Source organism: Octopus bimaculoides, chromosome 4 (assembly GCF_046866305.1).
Source record: "Octopus bimaculoides isolate indiv1 chromosome 4, ASM4686630v1, whole genome shotgun sequence".
Lineage (NCBI taxonomy): Eukaryota > Metazoa > Mollusca > Cephalopoda > Octopoda > Octopodidae > Octopus > Octopus bimaculoides.
The window spans coordinates 76,582,591-76,604,933 of NC_142931.1; the positions used below are offsets into that span (position 1 = coordinate 76,582,591).

Genomic DNA, 22,343 nt, shown 5'->3' on the forward strand with positions numbered 1-22,343 from the left:
CCAACTATAAGTATTTGTGCAACCCATGCTAGCATGGTAAAAGTAATGGTAAAAAAAAAGAATGAATGAATAAATGTTCCACATTATAAAGCTTAATAATGAAAAAGTATTCTTGAGTTCCTTTAAATCATTTATTATTCTCTAACTAATTGAAACAGTGTAAAATTCACTAGAAATGAATTCAGCAAAAAATCTTTGAAATACAGTAAAATTATTAACAATCATAAACCGACAATCATTGCAGCTGAGTCAGAAAATACATTCACCATTACAATCAACAACTATGAACTCCAGTTAATGAGGGAGCCTTTCATATTACTTTGTGACCTGCTAGAAGTCACAACTAAATGTTCCTCAAATCACACCCTAGTATTTTAGAGGGGCTGGAGAATACAGGAAAATGTGGTTTGGGGAGAACCATGCTTCGAATACCTTCAGTTGTAGGTATACACAATTAGGGCTGTCTTGGGGCTTAACAACAACAAACTGGGGGCCAATGAAAGAGCCTTTACTTGGTTGCTTGAGCTACTAGAAATAACATCTAAATCTCCCTTCAATCACATGCTACTGCTTTAAAAATAGGAAGAACACACTGAATTATGTTGTTAGAGATCAACTATGCTTGGAAAAGCTGGGATAGCTAAAATACTTTAGATCATAGAGCTAATTTGTCAAGGTTGACCAAGAGTAAAGCATCTGTCAATAGTGTACTAGTAATGTAATATGGTCCCAGTTGTCAAGATTCTGAATACCATGCAAAAGGTGGCAGAAGTAAGAAGAATCTGGTGGACAGACATTGGCTCCTGGATTTTCAGACCGAAAGACAGGAAATTCATTCAGTGAGTCCAACCTAGATGACAGTTTTTGATTTTCAATTTACACACTAGTTCACAGGATAATCACACTGGCCTTTTGAATGTATGAATAAACAACCATATAGCACAAAATATCACACTGAAGCACACAAGAATTAAGTTAGTACAGGTCAATTATGTCATAACAACAGGATTCAGGTAGAGAAAGAGTATATAGGAAGACACTGACAGATATTGCTGAAAATACTATGCCTGCTTGCAATAACATTTTTGTTGTGTGAAAATAAAGGTAGACAAAATAGCAAAAACAAGGCCTCTTGCCTGTCAGGAACCCCCTCCCCCGTATTTGTCACCACATACAGAGATAATTCAAAGTATTTGGCACCAACTGACTTTGAAAAGATATAGTTCATAGAACAATATTTTTATTGTCATTTCTTCAGTGTATTTTATGTATTTTCACCAAGCTTCTCTCTCTCTCTCTCTCTCTCTCTCTCAACAGCTGTCTGAGACAATACTTAAATTTAATTCCTGGCCTACATATATAGAACATGTTGAATTGAAATGCTTAGTGACAAAATTCATTTTAGCTGAATGTAAATTTATTTCCCATGATCAGGTAGCCTGACATTAACTTCACTATTTCCTTCTGTAAGAGACAAAGTCATCAGATGGAAACTGAGAAATCCCATATAATTTTCCTTTAACACAGGTAATTGCTTTTCTTCTATCAGAGCTCAGCAGCTGTTTCTCTTTGAGCTAAACATTTGTTAAAAGGCTAACAGAGAGCAAACTCAAATTTTTACTGAAGCAATAGGAGATAACACATTCTATAAAAAAATGCTTGGTTTTAAGTCTAAGTGAAATATAATTACTTGTGAAGACTGTGATAAAATGTTTTACATCGGCTGCAACAAACAACCTTCAAGCTCTCTCACCCCACCACTCCACCTCTTCATAGCATAGTACAGGTTCTAGCTAACATCAGCTGAGATACTGAAAGGGGTAGGGGAGGGTAAGTTTTATGTCTATAATTATCTGTACTCAGCGCCCCCTTGACACACTAAAAAGTCAGGCCTTCTGTTATGGACATAGGTGGTGGTGGAGCATCTAGAAACTGTTAGGTTGGAAAATAAACATGAATTGATTAAAAGAGAAGAATCTCTGTCTCTCTCTATCACACACATACACACACACACACACACACTCTCTCTCTCAATATAATTTACTGAAAGTGTTAGTATTGGTAATATTGGAGGCACAGACAACTGAAATATTTATTTTTAAAAGTGGCATATGACCACAAGACCATTTTTCAAAGGTAGGGTAGCTATAAGTATAGTGTATTATATTGACCTTAGTACTCACAGGTACTTTATTTTATCAAAAGTCTAGAAGGATGAAAAGCAAATATGAGTGAGATTTGAGGTAAAAAATTAAACGATACCACTAAATACCAAAAGGCATTTTGTCTTATGCTCTACCCATTCTATGAAACAGTTATCTAAATTTCAAGAATAATAATCCTTTCTACAATAGGCACAAGGGCTGACATTTTGGGACAGGGGTTAGTCAATTACATCACCCCACTCCCTGTTCAATTGTTACTTATTTTATTAACCCCAAAAAGATGAAAGGCAAAGTTGATCTCAGTGGAATTTGAACTCAGAATGTAAAACCAGAAGAAATGTTTCAAATCATTTTGTTTGGCATGTTAATGATCCTGCTTAAACTCACTGCCTTAAATTCAGGAATAATGATGAAATAAGATTCCATATCAATTTTAATTCTAAACCTCTCAGCTGGCATAGAACCACTTCCCTCAGTATCACTCCATCCTTGAGTTATTTGACAACTCCACTAGTGTTAGGACCATGTAAAAAGCACCTGTACTGGTGCCACATAAAAAACACCCAGTACACTCTGTAAAATGGTTGGCATTAGGAAAAGCATTCAGCTGTAGAAACCATGCCAGAGCAGACAATGGAGCCTGGTGCAGTTCTCTGGCTTGCTAGCTCCTGTCAAACCATCCAACCCACACCAGCATAGAAGACAGACATTAAATGATGATTTTTCATGTTTGAGACACAATATTTCTATGTTAGTAATAGGTAAGATACTTGGGTGTTTTAAATGCTACTTTGTAACCATTTGAGATATATACCAGCCTACACACACACACCATATAAACTTTTTAGACCACTTTTTAAGGTCAAATTTATGGGGTTGACTATTACATAGATACTGCTTTTGAGGGGCTGAAATTTAAGCCAGAATCCAAAGTACTGTGTCAGCAGTAGAAGCCCAAGTGATGTCTAAGCGAATAAAAACAAAAACAATGAATTACAGTAATATTACCAATTCTATGCATCAAAACACGTCTGAGGAAATAACAAAACCCATAAACAAGACCCTGCAACTCTTATGAATACTTACACGTTCTCTTTTACTTGTATCCATCAAACTTAACAGACTAGCTGGGTGAAATCAATTTAATCTCATAATTATGTTATATTACCATCGGTAATGTATCTACCTGGTACCAGCATGCCACTACCTACCATAATACAGTACATACAGCTGATAATCGTTTAACGGCCACCTTTCCATGCTTGCATGGGTCAGGCGAAATTTGTTGAGACAAATTTTCTATGGCTAGATGCCCTTTCTGTCACCAACCCTCATTTGTTTCCGAGTAAGGTAATATTTTGCCATGACTAAAGATGTCTCAGAAAATAGGAAACGAGGGACACTATTTGCATGACAGTGAAATTCACAACTATCATGAGAAATCAAAGCAAGGAAACTGTATGCACACAAACGTACATACAAAGAAATGTGTGTTTGTGTGACAGGCTTCTTTCAGTTTCTGTCTATCAGATCCACTCACAAGGCTTTGGTTGGCCTGGGTTGTAGTAGAAGACACTTTCCCAAGGTATCTCACAGTGGGACTGAATCCACAACCATGTGGTTGGGAAGCAGACATTTTACTACACAGCAACTTTGTGTGTGTATATATTTATATATACATGCACACATATGCATGAGTGTTTGTGCACACATGTATGTGTATTCTAGGATTTGTATTATTGGTTTCTTACAACAACATATCTTAAATGTATATAGAGAGAAGAAATGAGGATCAGATCTAGTACGTGATGGTGACGATGATGATGATGCCTTTAAGCTACAAAAGTGAACTGATTCAGTTGTGCAGTCAGCAAGTTTGCTATCAAAACCAAATCATAGACTAGAGTCACTGAGAACTTATTTCTAAGTCTCAGCCTAACAACACTGGGAAATAATGAATAAATAAATAAATAAATGAAACTTACAGTGCCATGGAATGTTATGGAATTAGTGCTGCCTTCTAAATCAATCTGCGTGATTCGTGTAAGCGTGATCAGCTCTTGTTGTAAACGTTCCATTATTCCACTGTCAAAAAAATCTCCGGTTCTTACTGAAATGAATGGAGTAGAAAAGAGGATAGGAAATAGAAAAGTGGAAAAACAAGAATAAAAGTAATGAAAGATAACATTTTAATTAAGAAACTCTAATGATCATATTTGGTGGATTACTGCAATTGAGATTTCTCACTAGTTATGTCTTCATATTCTGGCGAGGAAAAGAAAAAAAGCAAAAATAAAGAAATATGATTAAATAAATTTTTTTTTTAAATGCAAGTCAAATTTTTCAAAGAAAGAAGGCAATGTTGCAATAAATAAATAAATGAGTATAAAAAAAAAAAAAGAAGCAGGGTGAATTAGAAGACATTGGTGCAGGAATATAGGGGATCTACTTTGAACAAATCTTAGAGATCCATAATAATCAAGTTGTTGTTATTTAGCCTTAAGTCAACTCTGAATGAATAAACCAATAGCCAAAGGTATTTCAGTCATAAACACCCACCATTTGTTTTTCTCCCACAGTATGTCTATGACTACATTTTAGGGGTGGCTAACCACAGGCAGTAGACCAGAACTGAGCTGTGGATCATTTGCCAACAGGCTATACAAAAAGAATAGATTTTAAAATTTCATCTCTAGCTTATTGATTATTGCAGCCTGCGGAGTGTTTTTGCATAATGTCTGTAATAATTAAATTATATATTATGCACTTTGTGTTTTGATACTTATATGTTCCTCAGTCTATGGAAAGATTGTGTTGCATGAAACTGATCCACAAAGCAAAAAAAGGTTGGGGACTGGTGCATTATATGACAACTTTTTGTTTCTCAATGGCTGTGTGGTTAAGAAGCTTGCTTTGCAAACACAAAGTTTCGAGTTCAGTCCCAAGGCAGCACCTAGGGCAAATGTCACTTTCTATAGCTCTTGTCTGACCATTGCCTTGTGAATGAATTTGGTGGATGGAAACTGTGTGAAAGCCTGTCATATATATATATATATATATATATATCATCATCATCATCATCGTCATTTAATGTCTGCTTTCCATGCTGGCATGGGTTGGATGGTTTGACAGGGGACTGGCAAGCCAGGAGGCTGCACCAGGCTCCAATCTGATCTAGCAAGGTTTCTACAGCTGGATGTTCTTCCTAACGCCAACCACTCCAAGAGTGTAGTGGGTGCTTTTTATGTGCCAGTCAGCACGGGAGCCAGTCAGGCAGCATTGGCGTTGGTCATGTTCGAATGGTGCTTTTCACATGCTACCAGCACAGGAGCCAGTCGGGGCAGGGGCTGGCATCGACCATATTCGGATGGTACTTTTTATGTGCCATGGGCACAGGGAGCCAGTCAGGCGGCACAAGCAATGACCTATGCATGAATGGTAGTATTCTTTAACAAGTATAATATGGTCAGCTAGGCCATCATTGGACTGACAATCCAATGATAGCTTAGCTGGTTTAGACCAGTTAGGCCACTATTGGAGTCAATGTCAGCACTATCCTAGTTAAAGAATAATAAATTTGTATTCTACCAAAAATACTGAATAATCCTTCAGTTTAATGTAAAATTGTTTTTTATTATAAAATAAAAACAAATATTAATTATATATATATATAAACACATGTGTGTGTGTGTGTGTGTGTGTGTGTGTGTGTGTGTGTGTGTGTGTGTGTGCACACGTGCACACATGCATATGTCTGTGTTTGTTCTTCCAGTGCTGATTTGTTTACTTCACTGTAACTTAGCAGTTCAGCAAAGAAGATTTGGCAGAATAAGCACATACTTATAAATTAAGTATTAGGGTCAATTTGTTTGGCTAAACTTTTCAAGGTGGTGCTCCAGCATGGCTGTACTCCAGTGAGAGAAACAAGCAAAAGATGGTAAAAGATAGTAGGATGACAGAATTGAGAGACCTTGCTGGTTTTTCTAACAAGTTGAACAACCCCATAGATTTTCTCTTATTAACAAAAGTAGCAATTTTTAACACGGACACAGTGTCACATATTTCAGGAAAAGCAAGAGGGTAAGGGGCTCAAATAAATCTCTACCAATGCTCGACAACTACTTATTTCAATGATTTCTGAAGTCAACCTTTGCTAGATTTCAACTCAGAACAGAGAAAATTAATTAGATACAGCCAAGGACTCTGTGGTACAATCTTCTGATTCTGACACAGAACACATAAGTTCTTGAAAATTGAAAATTCAATTACTTTGTTGAATGACTGATTCTAAGAATCATTGTTAACAAAATGAGAATATGAAAGAAATGTCAGCTCGATTCCATTGATGAGTTGATTATTATTTAGTTCGCTAATTGGAATAATTACCTCCAATTCTAAATAATAGGTACTCAACATTTCTATATGCCAAATAGCAAGGTAAAGCTAGTGCAAAACTAATCGACAACTAACATCCAACAACTACACACACACACACACACACACAGAGAAAGAGAGGAATGCATGCATGAAAACTACTGAATGATTGTATGTCCTTACAAATGAGTGAGAGTGTATCAATGCAAATGTATTCATAACATCCAATGAAAATGTGTGTATGAACATGTGTACAACTGTATCTGTTATGTAGTATATAGACACACATGTATAAATGTCAATCTATGCATACACATACGCACACTCAGATGTATATGTGTTGGTTTTATACCATTGCTATGTTACACCAGTCTAAGGATCAAGGCTGTTTATGCAGGTCTCTTCATGTCTTGGGACTTAATGGTTCAACAAGCAGAGATCAATAAAAACAGGTAGCAAACTGAAACATGTGCTGGGGCCAATATGATTAAAACCCTTGAAAGCTGTACTCCAGTGAAGTTAAAAAGCCAATAACTCCAGTGAAAGAATACTTATAGACATATGTAACACAAAAACCATGCAAATGTATAAATTCTTAGAAATAGCAGTCAAAATAACTCAAGGACACGCACCATAGAGAGACAGAATGGACTAAACAGAACAGGAGGAAATGTGGATGGAAGAGTTGCTGAAGAGGTCACAGATGTGTGATGAAAAATTTCTAGACAATGGACAACATAAGACAAAATAAGAACAATAAATGAGTTAAGAATGAATATATAGTGCATGTGTTCATTTGACAAAAAAATATGTTTCAACACATAAATTCTCATCAGGAATCTTGCAAAACAAATTCATAATTGTAAAATCATTTGATATTTTCTTAGATCCCATATTATTACCATTATCACAATGTATCCTTCTCTTCTTCACACAAACTCTTGTCTTTACTCTTCCCCCACTCCCTTTCCTGTCTCTTCTATTCTGACTCCAACACTATTCCCTCTATTATTCTCTCAATTACCATCTACTCATGATAATTCTGGGATGCTCTCTTTTGCTTTACAATCTACAAAGCAATCTCAATAGTGCTGGTACTACAAAAAGCACCCAGTGCAATTAAGTGTTTAGTAACTGATCTGAACAGTGACAATACAGGGCTTGAGAGGCTTTTCTTTTAAACTTGCTACTGGTATCACAAAATGCACTCAGTGTACACTGTAAAGAGGTTGGGATTAGGAAGGGCATCCAACTAGAGAAACCCTGCCAAAAATGAGACACTGGTGAAAGAGGTGATCATCCGACTTGCTGAATATTGAACTATCCTACTTATTGCCAACATGGAAAGGAGATTATGATGATGAGGAGAAGGAGGATATACTATGAACAGATGACTTAAGAGAATTTGGTAATGGTTGGAGACTCTGATCTTAGATCTACTTGGGATGTACTGGCTTGGACTAAACAATATCAATAAAACAAGGGCTATATTTGATGATGTAGTCTTATACACACCATGCGTGTGTGTGTGAGAGAGAGAGAGAGAGAGAGAGAGAGAGAGAGAGAGGTGTCCATAGCTGGAACAAGAATGCTTTCGATCATAAGTTGGGTTTGTGATATATGATCAGGTCCAACCTAGAGCCAAACAGCAACACCTTTAATTATTTATATAAAACTATAATAAAAAAAGAGGAAAAAGTTAAACTAAGAAATGTTATTAGAGTCAGGTAAATTATACCTTTTTACTGTGAACAGAATAGACAAATAACAAGCTTGCAGCTGGATTAATAGAACGGAGTTAAAATTAACATTTAAAAGGCTATTTTTGTGGTAGCTATTTATTTTACAAATACCAACAAATACTAATGCATTTCTCTCAACATGGAATATGTTGAAAAAGAAAAAAAAACAACAAAAAACCTACAGCAAAAACAAAAACAAAATGTAATTGTTTCATCTACTAAGAGCATATAAATCTACAAATGAAAAATCGAAGAAAAAAAATAAACATGTACCATCTCATGAGTTTAAATCATTAACTTGTTATATTGAAAAAAAAAGAAAAAGAATATATATTGTTAGAGATCATCAGCTGCATTTTAATTAATTTCATGAAAGTCATTTCTTGGGTTGTAAATAATAACAGTAGCAACAACAGCTTCAACAGCAGCAGCATTACTGAAAGCAAGAAATGAAACACTGATTTGTGCACCTATTGTGAATTCAGGGTAGAAAATAAATTAATTAAAAATAAATAAATATGTAAAAATTGTTATTTTTTTGTATTATGTAATGTAGCCATTTTAAATTTTTCAGTGTAATCAAATACAGATTTGCAATATGATTTACAGATGCCACAGGATTTCAACAAGTTAATTCAGAAGAGGGGAGGAAGAAGACCAGAGATTCGTTCAGTCAAACAGATATACTTTAATAGCAAAACACTAAACAGTGCTGCTTCTCTCCTCACACAGTTACACATAAAACATAAACAGATCCACACACATACATATATACAAACCCATACATAGACACACACCCAGTAATGCCCATATACACATATATAAATCTCATACATATGCATGCACATGCCATCTGATCATCACGAGAGAAATTCAGATAATTAGATGCAAGGTGCCTGCTGTCATAAGCATAACTCCCATCTCTTGGTATTGAATATGGTTTAAACTTTTCACCTGTACCTATGTACACTACACACATACACATTTTACACTCACATACCACACGTGCAACTATTTTTGATATGTTCCTCATTTATAATTATTTCTAAAAATAGAAATATATGCAAAATCACGATGACAAAATATGCAAATTGAGTCTGAAAGATTACCAGAGACCCGAACACACATTTTTATAGCTTGTAAGTACATATGTAACTTCAACAAGTGTTTAAGTGGTATTTGCCTTTTAATGATATAATGTGAGTTGAAGAATCTTTGGCTGTTATTTGTAGCAAGTGACTATGTCTATCCAAAAATTAAATCATTTTTTGCTTTTTAAATTTCAGAATATGAACATGCTATTCTAAATGCTACAGTTGATTATTTCATTTGGTCATTATACAGAAAACAAAATACAATGTAATTAAACTCAGTTCCAAAAATATAGAGGAAAAATCGGAATTTTGGAATGAACATTTTAACAAATTATACTTCATTGGCATCTAGATACAATTTGATGTCTGTCTAGCTGTCTGCATTTATATACATGGAGTATAGAGCAGGCATGGACCACAGCCACAGCATTGTGAATGAAACTGGGTAAACAGAAACTATATGAAAACTCAATGAATTTGTGGTATGTGAGTGTAAAATGTGTATGTGTGTAGTGTACACAGGTACAGGTGAAAAGTTCAAACCATATTCAATACCAAGAGATGGGAGTTATGCTTATGACAGCAGGCACCTTGCATCTAATTATTTGAATTTCACTCCTGATCATCAGACTGCATGTGCATGCATATGTATATACATGTATGTGATGCATATATATTCATATGTGTATATGGGCATGACTGGATGTGTGTCCATGTATGAATATGTATATATGTATGTGAGTTTGTTTATGTCTTATGTGTAACTGTGTGAGGAGAGAAGCAATACTGTTTAGTGTTTTGCTATTAGAGTATATCTGTCTGGCTGTAATTCAAAGGGCCAGTTCAATCACATGCAGTTACAGATGCTTAACCCTTTAGCATTCAAACCAGCCATACTAGGCACAAAATTCTACCTGTTTTGTGTTGAAACTGACCAGATCAGGCCTTTCTCGCCTACCCTACAATGTCATTAAAATAAAGAAACAAATGCATCATCAGAATCTCAAAGCCACAAAATAATGTACGATTAATTGAAAACAATGGGAATAAATAAGCATTGTATTAGACGGAGTAATCTGAATGCTAAAGGGTTAATTCAATGAAAATGCAGCTCAGTCGATTGAACAACTAATATTAATCAACAATAACAGATGATAGATTCACTTTCCATTCAGATAAACAATTACCTTATCCATGATCACCTGCATACAAAGTATTCCAGTGATAAGTATACACAGGTAAATAGTGCTGCTTTAAGATGGTGAATGAAATTCAAATGAAATCACAGGCAATATTCAGGAACATGATTTCTGTGGTGCTTTTGAGACATGAAAGACATACTGAGACTGCAGTGTACCTTCTCAAGGGGAACTATTTCAAAAGGAATGGTACTCAAATATAAATAACATCTGAAATACATTATTTACTAGTGTATTTTTTTTTTTTTTTTTAAATCTGGTCCAGGAATTTTCTTATACACCTAGCAAATAGTGTACATTTGAAACCAAATGAAATAGCTACATATAAAGGTTCATTGAATGTAAGCAGCACAATCAATTCACAAGGACAGCAGAGAGTATATATACAAAGATATGCTCTGTTACAATTAATCTAATTTACCATACTTGTACTCATCACTCAGAAGTAAGTTTGTTATTACATCACAATGGCAACTATCCATCAGATAGTTAAGATAAACACACTTCTTAATTAGAGGTGCACTAAATTAATTAGGTAATTATTATTATATGGTTAATTCTAAAAGTAAACACCCATTCCTAGACAAATTATGATTTAAATAACTTTCTCTTCAAATACAAGTAAATCAGAAATCTTTCTCTGCAGGGAACATATTTGCCCTTTCATTATTATTATTATTATTATTAATATGATAAAGGCACCAGCATACATTTTGGAAGAAAGTAGAGCTGATTTTACAGACCTCTGTATTTGACTCTCATTCACCTCAGTGGCACAAAAGGAAAAGCTGATTCTAACAGGGTCTGATTTCAACATATATGGGAACATAACTGGATATTGTTGGTATTAAGTCCAGTGCCCTACTTATTCTGCCAATCTGATCAATTAGGATTTACTTCAGCAAAAGGCCACAAAGTGCAGAGTTAATTGAATCAACCTCAGTATATGACAAGCAATTATTTTATTGATTCTTGTGAATGTAATGGTAAAGACGACCCAAGTAAGATCTGAATCTCAGAAAATTAAAGGATATAACCAAATAGCACAAGTTCTGTTTCTATTGATTAAAGAAAAGGTTTAGCTGATTTAAGCAAGTATATTAGTTTAATGATCCTCAATGTATAAAATGTGAATTTCACAATGCTGAGATTTGAACTCAGAACCAAGAGGGAAGAAACTTAATGCTGTAAGTTATTCAGTTCAGCACAACAAATAATAATGATGATGATAGATGATTATCAGTTTTGAGTCGGGGACAAAAAAACAAAGACTTGAAATTTTTAGTCTAACATTAACTGAAAATTGAAACTGTTGTAGACTGCATGGAGCATACCATTTATTTTATTTTTGTACCAGACACTATGAAAATATATTCCCATTTGCTACAGAGCCAAAAAGAAAAGAAAACAAAAAACAATACAATACAAACGAGTACACTGTGTGTCAAATATACTGTCTGCATATTTATTATTTTAAATGACTTTTTGACGAGCAGTGTCATAAGAATCCAAGAATGGAAATAAAAAGCAGTACTGTTCATGTTTTTCCACCAAAAAATAAAAGTGGGGAGAGGCAGAGTGAACCTAGAAATTTATCTAGCAGATAATACCAATAACAATAACTGCCCTCATTGGCCCGACATAGATTTATTGGGGAGAGGTAAACAACAACAATAGAATGCATACAGACATTATATGAGTTTTTTGTATATTTTGTGATACAAAAAACTTAAAAAGTGATCAGTGAACTCTTACCAGAAGAGTTGCTGTCGCATACAAAGTAAACAGAATTGCTTATTTGAACCATAGGTTTTATTCAATTACACTTTTACTCAACTGTACAAACTGGAAAAACCCACTTGTGTGTATAATTGATCAACAGGCAGATTGAATAAAATGTTGTTATTCAGTCAGTTTAAATACTAAAGGGTTAAAAAAAAAGTTAGCCAAAATAAAGGACTGAAAGTCATCTGAATATTGGAAAAAAGTTACCTGCATCATGATAATTTGTGCCAGGTATCAAAATGCCAACATCAGAACTGCTGCTCAATGCTCTGTGAACATTGTAAAGGCATAACATGGACAGTTACAATAGAGACTACAAAGCTGTGGCCAGCAAGAAGGAACGCATCAGGGGTTCTGACTGCATCAGCATGCCAGGGCCTTAGGCTCAATTCAGACAGCTATGTGAAGCTGCTGGAGACTGGTCAAACCCTGGCTGGAAAGGGTTGATGCTGGAAGGTCATGTGTGGCAGTAGGATTCATTTTCTTGCCTGGCTTCCAGAAAGAGTCAAGAGTGATTGTTAGAGAATTTCTATGATATCAGCAGCTCCAATTTCTGGTCTTCTTATCCTCCAATTGTAATCTCATGGATTACTAAGTGCGGAGCACGGTTTAAAATGATACCAACCTCTCTACCTGCAACACCAAGGCTGAGCTGGTGGCCACAGTCAAAGAGGCGTTTGAAGATCTTTACAGGGACACAGAAAAGAACACTTGTGCCAGGTTCTGGGGCATCTTGAGGCTGAGGTGGAAGCAAAGAGTGGCTACTTTGAGTAAAATGTTACCTCCCAGCCTTATCAAGTTGATATTTTTTGATGGGATATTGTGTTTGCTTTTACTTTCATGCAAACTGTCAAATTTAGCTGAACATTGTGTATAATTTTGTTTATCTTACATATTTTTTTTTTTAAATTAGGAGTTGATTGACTAAAAAAAAACCTATATTGCTAATACTAAAATATATATCATTGACTAACAGAGAAATCAAATGAAGTCAAAGAAAACTCTCAGAAACATAGAGTCAATGTAAAGAACAAACCAATATTGATAAGAGAAACATGATAGTAGTTTTGCCATATGCAAGACAGCTCAAGAAAATAACTCATTTTCATAAAAGAATGAAAAGAAAAGTAACATCCACCCTTCCATGTCTGAAGAAATATTCCAAAGTGTTGCCAGAACTCAAGCAGTGCTGTCTAGTAAATAATAGAGTAATTTTCAGTTACTTTCTCCAAGTACGCATGAAGCTTAACTTTTAACATTTCAAGGAATGGGAATTGTGGTGTTTATTTCAGCAGGATGTGTGAGGAGAGAATGGAACAGTTAAAGAGAAAGAAAAGAAGTGCTTGTGTACCGCTGAGGAAAGTTTTCCATCCTGTAGGTGCATATGTTTATGTTAACCCTTTAAGATGCAGATTACTCGGTCAAATTAAAACCCAATTAGAAATAAATATGTAATAGGCAAGAAAAAATAATTTTACAATAACTGGTATTTTATAAAAAAAAAATTCTAGACCTCCTTTTTTGCCTCCTTCATCAAAATAACTTTTTCATTGCTTACCAAATTAACAGTAAATGAATTACTAAGTAAATATAGCAAAAATACATATTTGTTGGTATGGTTTAGCATTCAGATTATCCTGTCAAATGTAATGCTTATTATTTACATTGTTTTAAATTAATCATGCATTATCACATAGCTTTGGGATTTTGATGTGATTCTTTATTTTTAGAATGACATTGCAGGGTAAGCATGAGAGGTTGGATCTGGCTGGTTTAAATATTAATGGGTTAAAGTGAATACATTCTTAATTATGTGTACACATACAATAATGTATGTACATGAATAAAATAAATTTGCACAAATGTTGAATTTTGAGAAATGATTACTAAATGTAATAAGTTAACATGCACCATCTCAGGGGTGAGGAGAAGGAACTAACTTTTTCTCCAACAAAAACAAATGCTTTACGATCTCTATATTATAAATCTGATGTCAAGTCCCTTGATAGATGTTTTAGTAGTTCATTAAAAAACTTTTTCTGGAAGGTGGTGGTGTTGGAGAAATCTGTGAAACCAGCTTCATAACTAATAATAACTGACAGCTTGTCGTTTCACATAATAACATCGTTATCTTTACTACATAACATTATCCTGATATGTGGAAACAATAATAATAATAATCATTATGACTACCATCAGCAGCATGAACATCTCCACCACTATTATCAGGAAGATTGGTTTTCAGATCTGTTTCTTCCATGCTGGCATGGGTTAGACAGATCTTAAATTCAATACTTTCTTATGCGTATCAAGTTTGAAGACTATTTTTATGAGGATGTCCCAGTTTATCATCTAATAATAGCTAGATGCTATTACTGTCAGCCGTCAAAATATAGACACCATAGAAGTTATCTTCTAGACATATAACCTGATAACATATGTGAATTTCTTTTGACTAGACATGAAGAACTACATTTTTTAGGAACAAGATATAATTAATTAGACTGAACCAGCATATTGCTGGTACAAATTATTACTAACTGCAGAAGAAAGCAGGGCATAGCAGTACTAGAGAAAAACATCATCATCATTTAACGTCTGTTTTCATGCTGACATGGGTTGGATAGTTTGACAGGGAGCTGTCCAGACTCCAACTGTCTATTGTGGCATGGTTTCTATGGCTGGATGCCCTTTCTAATGCCAACCATTTAACAGTGAGCTGGGTCCTTTTTATGTGCCACTGATATGGAAAGATAAATGGCAACATAGAACACTATGAAGCAAAGTAAAACTAGGCCCAGGAATGATTTGAACACAAAAGTATAGAAATTTCTCAACTTGTAAAAGTTTACTTATATAAATCTGATATTACCTTTCATGTAATAATCAGTTTTTAGTCAAGTATATGAATTTAAATTTTAACATCTTTAAACTATCGATTTCATGCAAGTTCCTGTGTTAAGCATGGGCTAAAGTGAATACATTCTTGATTAGGTGAACACACATACAAGAATGTATGTACATGCAAAAAATAAATTTGTACAAATGTGGAATTTTGAGAAATGATTACTAAATGTAATAGTTAGCATGCACTATCCCAGGAGTGGGAGGGGGGAACTATACCTTTTTCTCCAACAAAAACAAATGCTTTATGATCTCTATATTATAAATTTGATATCAAGTCCCTTGATAGATGTTTTAGTAGTTCATTAAAAAGTTTTCTGGAAGGTGGTGGCATTGGAGAAATCTGTCAAAGACAACAAAGGGGCCTGCATTGTGGTAGCTTGTTCTACTAGTAATAACAATCAATTCTCCCTCAAATCACACCTACAATATTGAAAGGACACATTAAATAATGTAATAGTATTGGATACAGTATGACTAAAAAGAAAAGATGGGATGATCACTGCTGAAAGGTCTTTGTCAGTGTTCAACCAGGGCTGATCTGGAGTTAAATAAATATATGTAGGATATTATAGCAGATCATAATAACAATAAAAGTGTTATTAAGATGTTACAATTACACTGTATGGTGTAGCAGTGTGTTATGGTGTAAACAGAAGGTAGAACAAAGAAATAAGCTTCGTGAGAGACAGCAAGATAGAAAGCAGATCATTTGGAAAAATGGTCAGTATTTTTAGGACAGTTAATGTTTCACTTGTAAGTGAGTATTCATACCATTATGGAAGTATATAGCCATCTAATAACATATGTACAGTATGTATTTGCTTCATGTGTGTTGCGATTGCACACAATAACAGGGTTTACAGACGTGCATGCACTTACAGTATCATGTATGTGCACAATATACAGTTGTGGCTGAGTCGTAAGAAGCTTGCTTCCCAACCACATGGTTCCAGGTTCAGTTCCACTGTGTAGCACCTTGGGCAAGTGTCTTCTATTATAGCCTCAGGCCAACCAAAGCCTTGTGAGTGGATTTGGTAGCTGGAAACTGAAAGAAGCTTGTTGTTTGCATATATATATACTAGCTGAATAGTCTGTTGTTGCCAGGCAATGTAATGCCTAATATAAATTTTTATTTATTCCATGTCAGAGTATGCCTCCCTGACAGACAGGCCTCTTAATCAGGACAGATTTGTGTAATTTTTCCCCAAAATACTTCGTTGAGGATTTTTTCCCCTTTTAAAATTATTTACATGTCTGTTCGACCATTTCCCATGACTTTATTCATTAAAACTTAAGTCCTTACAACTTTGGTTGTTGCAATGCTTTACTTTCATTTGTTTAATAAAAATGCCACCTCCTAATGATCGTGCTTTCATTCCGTGATAGACAGCTATCATGCAGAAAATGCCAGCTTCCAAATCCTGTTTTCTGATTAGGTAAAACTGATTAAACTTTAAACCTCAGTAACATTTTTCTGCAGCTTTTCTGGAACAAATAAATAACGAAATTGGATTTAATGTGGAAAACCATTTCAAGATACCAAATTTGGAAATTTTAATGTAATTTTAAAATCTCAGTCTACCCCGACAAACACAAAACCAAGAAGGGAACATTAATGCATAGGCAAATAAGTAATTAGCAGAGAAGGAAAATATAATAGGAAAATTTGACTGGGGGTGTTGTTGTTACCTCCTACAGTTACTGGGGGGGGGGGGGGGGGGAGAAATTTTACTAAGAAACAGAGAGGGGAACAAAGATTCCCTTTAAGGGGAGGGAACTGCTTCGAGGTTTATAATTTATTATTATTATTATGAGGTCTTTTTCTTATGGTTGAAAGAGTATATGAAATAACATTTCCATATAATACATTTTTCTCTTCTCTTTTTAAGTATCCTAGTAGTTGTGCTAAACAAATACAAACACAGAATATTAAGCAACATGAAACAGCATCAAAGAAAGAAAAGCCAACAAGAATTATGCCACAGGAATATATATATATATGAACCAAAACGGTGCTTCTATGTGGTCTGTGGTCATATGACTTACTTCAAAATGGCAGCCAAGTTTCCCTCAAATCACACCCTAGCATCTTTCAAAAAAAAAAAAAAAAAATCGGTGGGATACATTGTTGAATGTAATCCTAAATATACTGTCTCAAAACATGATATAATGCTCACAACAAGACTACCTATGATCAAAGGTCTGCTTAGTTGGGATTTCCCAGGGCTAAAGAACAACTACCACATATGGTTAGGCAATATGTAACAAACAGACTATTTAAAACTGCATATAATTGGAGTTTTTATCAATATTATTCTTTGAAAGAAGTATACATGTACATACACATGCAAACACACCATATGCATACATCTGATACTTACAGCAAGTTATACCAGAATAGTAACACTATACTGTAATGGACTTAACAGATTACACTTACTATATCAATAGCATGTGTTGTGCATCACCCACAACCAGCCAATAAACCAGATACTCATGAAAATCAATTGAACTAGCTAGCAACTACTGAATTATATATATATTTTTTCATGTATTTTTCTTTTCAGTACTGAGTTTTATCTTTTAAATTAAAATTTATCCGTGATGAATAGGAAGAGAGAAAGATATTGCACACAAAATATGAAAGGAAAAAAAAAACCTAATAAAATTTTTTAAGGATATATTTCAATAAGATGAAAAACCTGAAAATATTCCAGTCATTCAAGCTTGCTTTATTATTGATATTTTATGTGATATTCTTTTGGCAAACAAAGAAAATATTTCATATTATTATAATAATAATAATTTATATATTATTAATATATCATTATTATCACCTCAAGTTGGTTGAATGGCAGGAAAAATAATACAGCAATAGATTAAACAGCTGTGTGTGTGTGTGTGTGTGTGTGTGTGTGTGCACGCGCGCGCGCACACGAGTGAGCAATGCATTTTCCTATAAAATTAAATTAACATATGATGTCTTAACTCGCACCTAAAAACTATTAAATAACTTAAACCAGTACAATCCAAAAATGTATGAAATAAACTAATTGAGAATCTCTGACAGTTCCAGAATCCATAGGTTAACTTAGTAGCCTATACAAAAACACAAGTCTACAGATAAACACCATGAACAAATTTCAGAATGCCACACTAAAACACATAAAGAACCATATATACAAAAACATTGTACTCAATCAATCAGATAATGTTAGAGACATAAACAACTAAGGAATAAAGTCAACAAAACTGGGAATTCCCTCTTCAGCAGCCTAATGGATATCAGTTCAATTTCAACACCTACATGTAAGATCACCACTTCTGCTGTCAGCTGTAAAACATAATCCAACACTGCCTGGGAATATACAATCCAAATAGTTTGCACCCAGATCATAATTACAAGCTTAACTACCTGTAACCCAGTTACATTGCAACACAAAATTCAATTAAATACATTACAAAAACCAATAATTACCCAATCAACAATAAACACCTATAATGATAAACCAAAAAAATGTATGATACAAATAAATTAAACTAATCAACACAGATAACCATAAAAACTGCCATACATGAACAATAATCAGAAACAAATAGTTAGAACCAACAAATAACATATATTAACAAACTTCACATTTAATGTCCAAATACACACACATGTGTGTATGTATGTATGTATGTATGTATGTGTGTATATATATATATATATATATATATATATATATATATATATATACATATATATATATATATATATATATTTTATATAATCTGTGTAAAAATACAATTTATGGATGTGTGTGTATACACAAATCAGTAATTTTCTTTTCTATGTTGATATGGATTAGACTAGAGTTTTTGAGACAGTATATAATTTTCCTGTTACCAATCCTTATCGTTGAAGTAAAATATTTTTATTCCACTGGTCTTTAAATGAAATTGACAGACCAGATACACTGTTGCCAGGAGATATAAAAATGTACCATTCTCTTACTTGAAAAACAAGGACTGGCAACCGACAACGTCCAGCCATAGAACACTGCCTCAGTAATTCATTTAATCCATGAGAAAAGCAGGTGGAAGAAAACAATATACACACACACATATCATAATATTATTCACCTTTTCCCAATTTTGATTACCCACTCAGCAGTTTGACCCAACAAGGAAACTGCTATATGGTGACTTGACTTGCTAGAAACAGCAGCCAACAACTATCTCACATCACTACACTCTCATAAAAAAAAAAAAACAATACATCAAATAATGAAATCCTGCATGTGAACAAAAGACCAAGATGGTCCCAGTTGTAGTATCTTTGATCTGCTTATTTAGTCTACAATATACGATATGATATACATGTGGCTATGAGCAAATATATAAAATAAAATCAAAGGTTCAGATTAGGTAATTAGGTGAGAATAGTGGAATAAGAACTTTATAGTTGCTGTTTAACCCTTTGGCATTGAAATTATTCTGTCAAATGTTCTGAATTTGAATTAATCATGTATTAACTCATAGCTTTGAGATTTCAACGGTGTGATTGTTTAATATTAGAATGACATTGTAAGATAAGTGTGAGAGGCTGGATCAAATTGGTTTGAACATAAAACAGCTAGAATATTGGGCCTAATGTGGTCTGCTTTAATGCTAAAGGGTTAACCCCCAGTAGAATAGCCCTAATCAAGCAGAATAAATGACCAAATGCTTTCCAACCATGACTATTCCACAGTCCATCTCCAACATATTTTCTGTTTACTCTTTAAGATGGGCAGGAGGTATTTATTAGTTAGAGGAACTATATGGAGCTTCTCTTGCAAAATAGGACAAAACCAAGTAAAATAATAAATATATTATGAGAAGATTATAACAAATAAACACTACATTTAATGTTGATCAATATTATTTTAATAATCCTGATCAGCTTGCAACTTCAGTAGCTATTTCTCAAGGAGTCATAATTCTGCCAATTAACCTCAAAAATAGTTTATTACAAGTGAAGATGGACAAGAAAGTTATGATTCTGAAATGTATAAAGGTAATTCCAGAAATAATTCTACTAATAGGCACAAGGCTTGAAATTTGGGGGAGGGGGATAGTCAGTTATACCAACTCCAGTACTCAACTGGTACTTACTTTATTGACCCTGAAAGGATAAAATAATGAGAGAAAGAGCCTAGTAAGCCTTTCTCTTGGCTTATCTGGCTTTATATTTCTGGAATTATTAGGACAAATAGACAGACAGAGAGAAAGTGATATGTATTATACTTTCTCTCTCTCACACACACACACACATACACATACATACAAACATACGCATGCATAGAACGAGATAGATATAGTGAATGCTAAGGAGTTCGATTGTTTAGATATGTAAAGAGAAAGGTGGGTAAAGCCAGTTATTAACTAGTAGTGTGTCAATAGCAGTCACAAGAGCGAGAGTATAACAATTAAGGAATAGCTATTACAATGTCAGAATGTAACTGTGGCTCAGAGAAAAATTAAACTGATAGAAACAGAATGAGATAACACTGCTGACTAGCAACCAGAGAACATGAATAATGCAATAAGCCAACCAACAAGAAAGCCTGTCTGGTGGTTAACAAACCTGCTAAAATTAGATGCCAAATTACCATCAACCAAATCACACAGCCTACTCTCTTAAAAGGGGATGGACATATTGGGATACATAGCCTCAGACTCATTATGCATGGAGAAAAAAAATTAGTGGGATATCATGGCTGGAATGCCTTTACTTTTTGTGTTTGTTTGATCAGAGTGGACCTGCGATTAAACAACAACAATGAATGTAATAATGCATTGCCATGCTTACACACACACCCACACTATTTTCTGTTCATGCGGCAGTTAATATGTGCCGATATTCTATGGACTAGTCTTCTATGAATAGAGGATTTGTTATAATTAATTCTTCCAAATAAATTTGCTGCAAAATAATCAGTTCAAATGCAAAGTAGTTTTACTTCATCCAGGCCAGTATAACAAGTCCTAGTCAAACACTGAGTCAATTAAATTGACTTACACCTACCCATAAAATTTGTGGCCTCATGCCATGTTATAATCGCTGCTATTGTACATTTATTTTTACCATGCAAGTATGGGCGATGCTTTTACAAATGTATTTGCATACAGTTGGGGCGATCATTTCAACAACTTAGTACTTAAGAGAATGATTCTATCATCTGAAAAGGCTAAAGCAAAAAGAGTTATAGTCCTTTTCTAGGAACTCAAAAATCTCTTGTGATAGTAAAGTCGTAGTTCATGACTATGAAGTTGGCAGCTAAGCAATGCCATTATGATCCATTACAATTAATCGTTATAAAGGCAAAGGGGCATAACAATTTTATGCTAAAAAGATAGCAAAGCCAAACTCATTTTGAATTTGGAGTGGTTGGCGTTAGGAAGGGCATCCAACTGTAGAAACTTTGCCAGATCAGATTGGAGCCTGGCGCAGCCTTCTGGCTTGTCAAACTGTCAAACCCATGCCAGCATGGAAAGTGGACGTTAAACAATGATGATGATGATGATATATAAGATGCATTCGGGAGTTAGCATCCTGGTAACCAACTACTGGACAGGAAAGGCCATCAAAATTGTTCTTCACCTTCCTCAGAGTCCAGGTCTTGCACCCTGTGACTTGGATGTTCCCCAAGCTGAAGGAGAACCTGATAAGTGGCAATACAAAAAAGGGGTGGAGAGCAGCATTATAAATAAACCTGTAGATAGATAGATAGAGAGGGAGAAAGGGTACAGGATACACAGGGAGAGAGATGTTAGACAGAATTATGTAGTGGTGGCTATAGCAAGTGGGGGATGGAGGCATGAACAGCAGATATGAGATGGTGTTAAAGGTATGACTGATCTAAGATGTAGCTCAGAGGAGAGGAGAAATACCTGGAGGCATAGAAAGGGGTTGAATAGGGGAGGATAAAGTAGAAAGGGCTGACATTGAGAATGAGGGATAGATGTTAAACGAAATGGTTCCAGGAAGATGGAGAGGTGAACTAATAGGGATGAAGAATGGAGAGGTGAACTAATAGGGATGAAGAATGC

The 22,343-nt window shown here is 34.5% G+C and overlaps 1 protein-coding gene across 2 annotated transcripts in view; it reads right to left on the reverse strand.

Moving 5' to 3' along the window:
- LOC106869369 (uncharacterized) overlaps positions 1-22,343 on the reverse strand; it is a 185,761-nt gene that overhangs the window by 10,442 nt on the left and 152,976 nt on the right. For both annotated transcript variants that reach the window (XM_052967147.2, XM_052967146.2), the window contains one exon: positions 4,151-4,275. In XM_052967147.2, the coding sequence (XP_052823107.1) occupies positions 4,151-4,275 (125 nt within the window). The remainder of the gene's footprint in view (positions 1-4,150; positions 4,276-22,343) is intronic.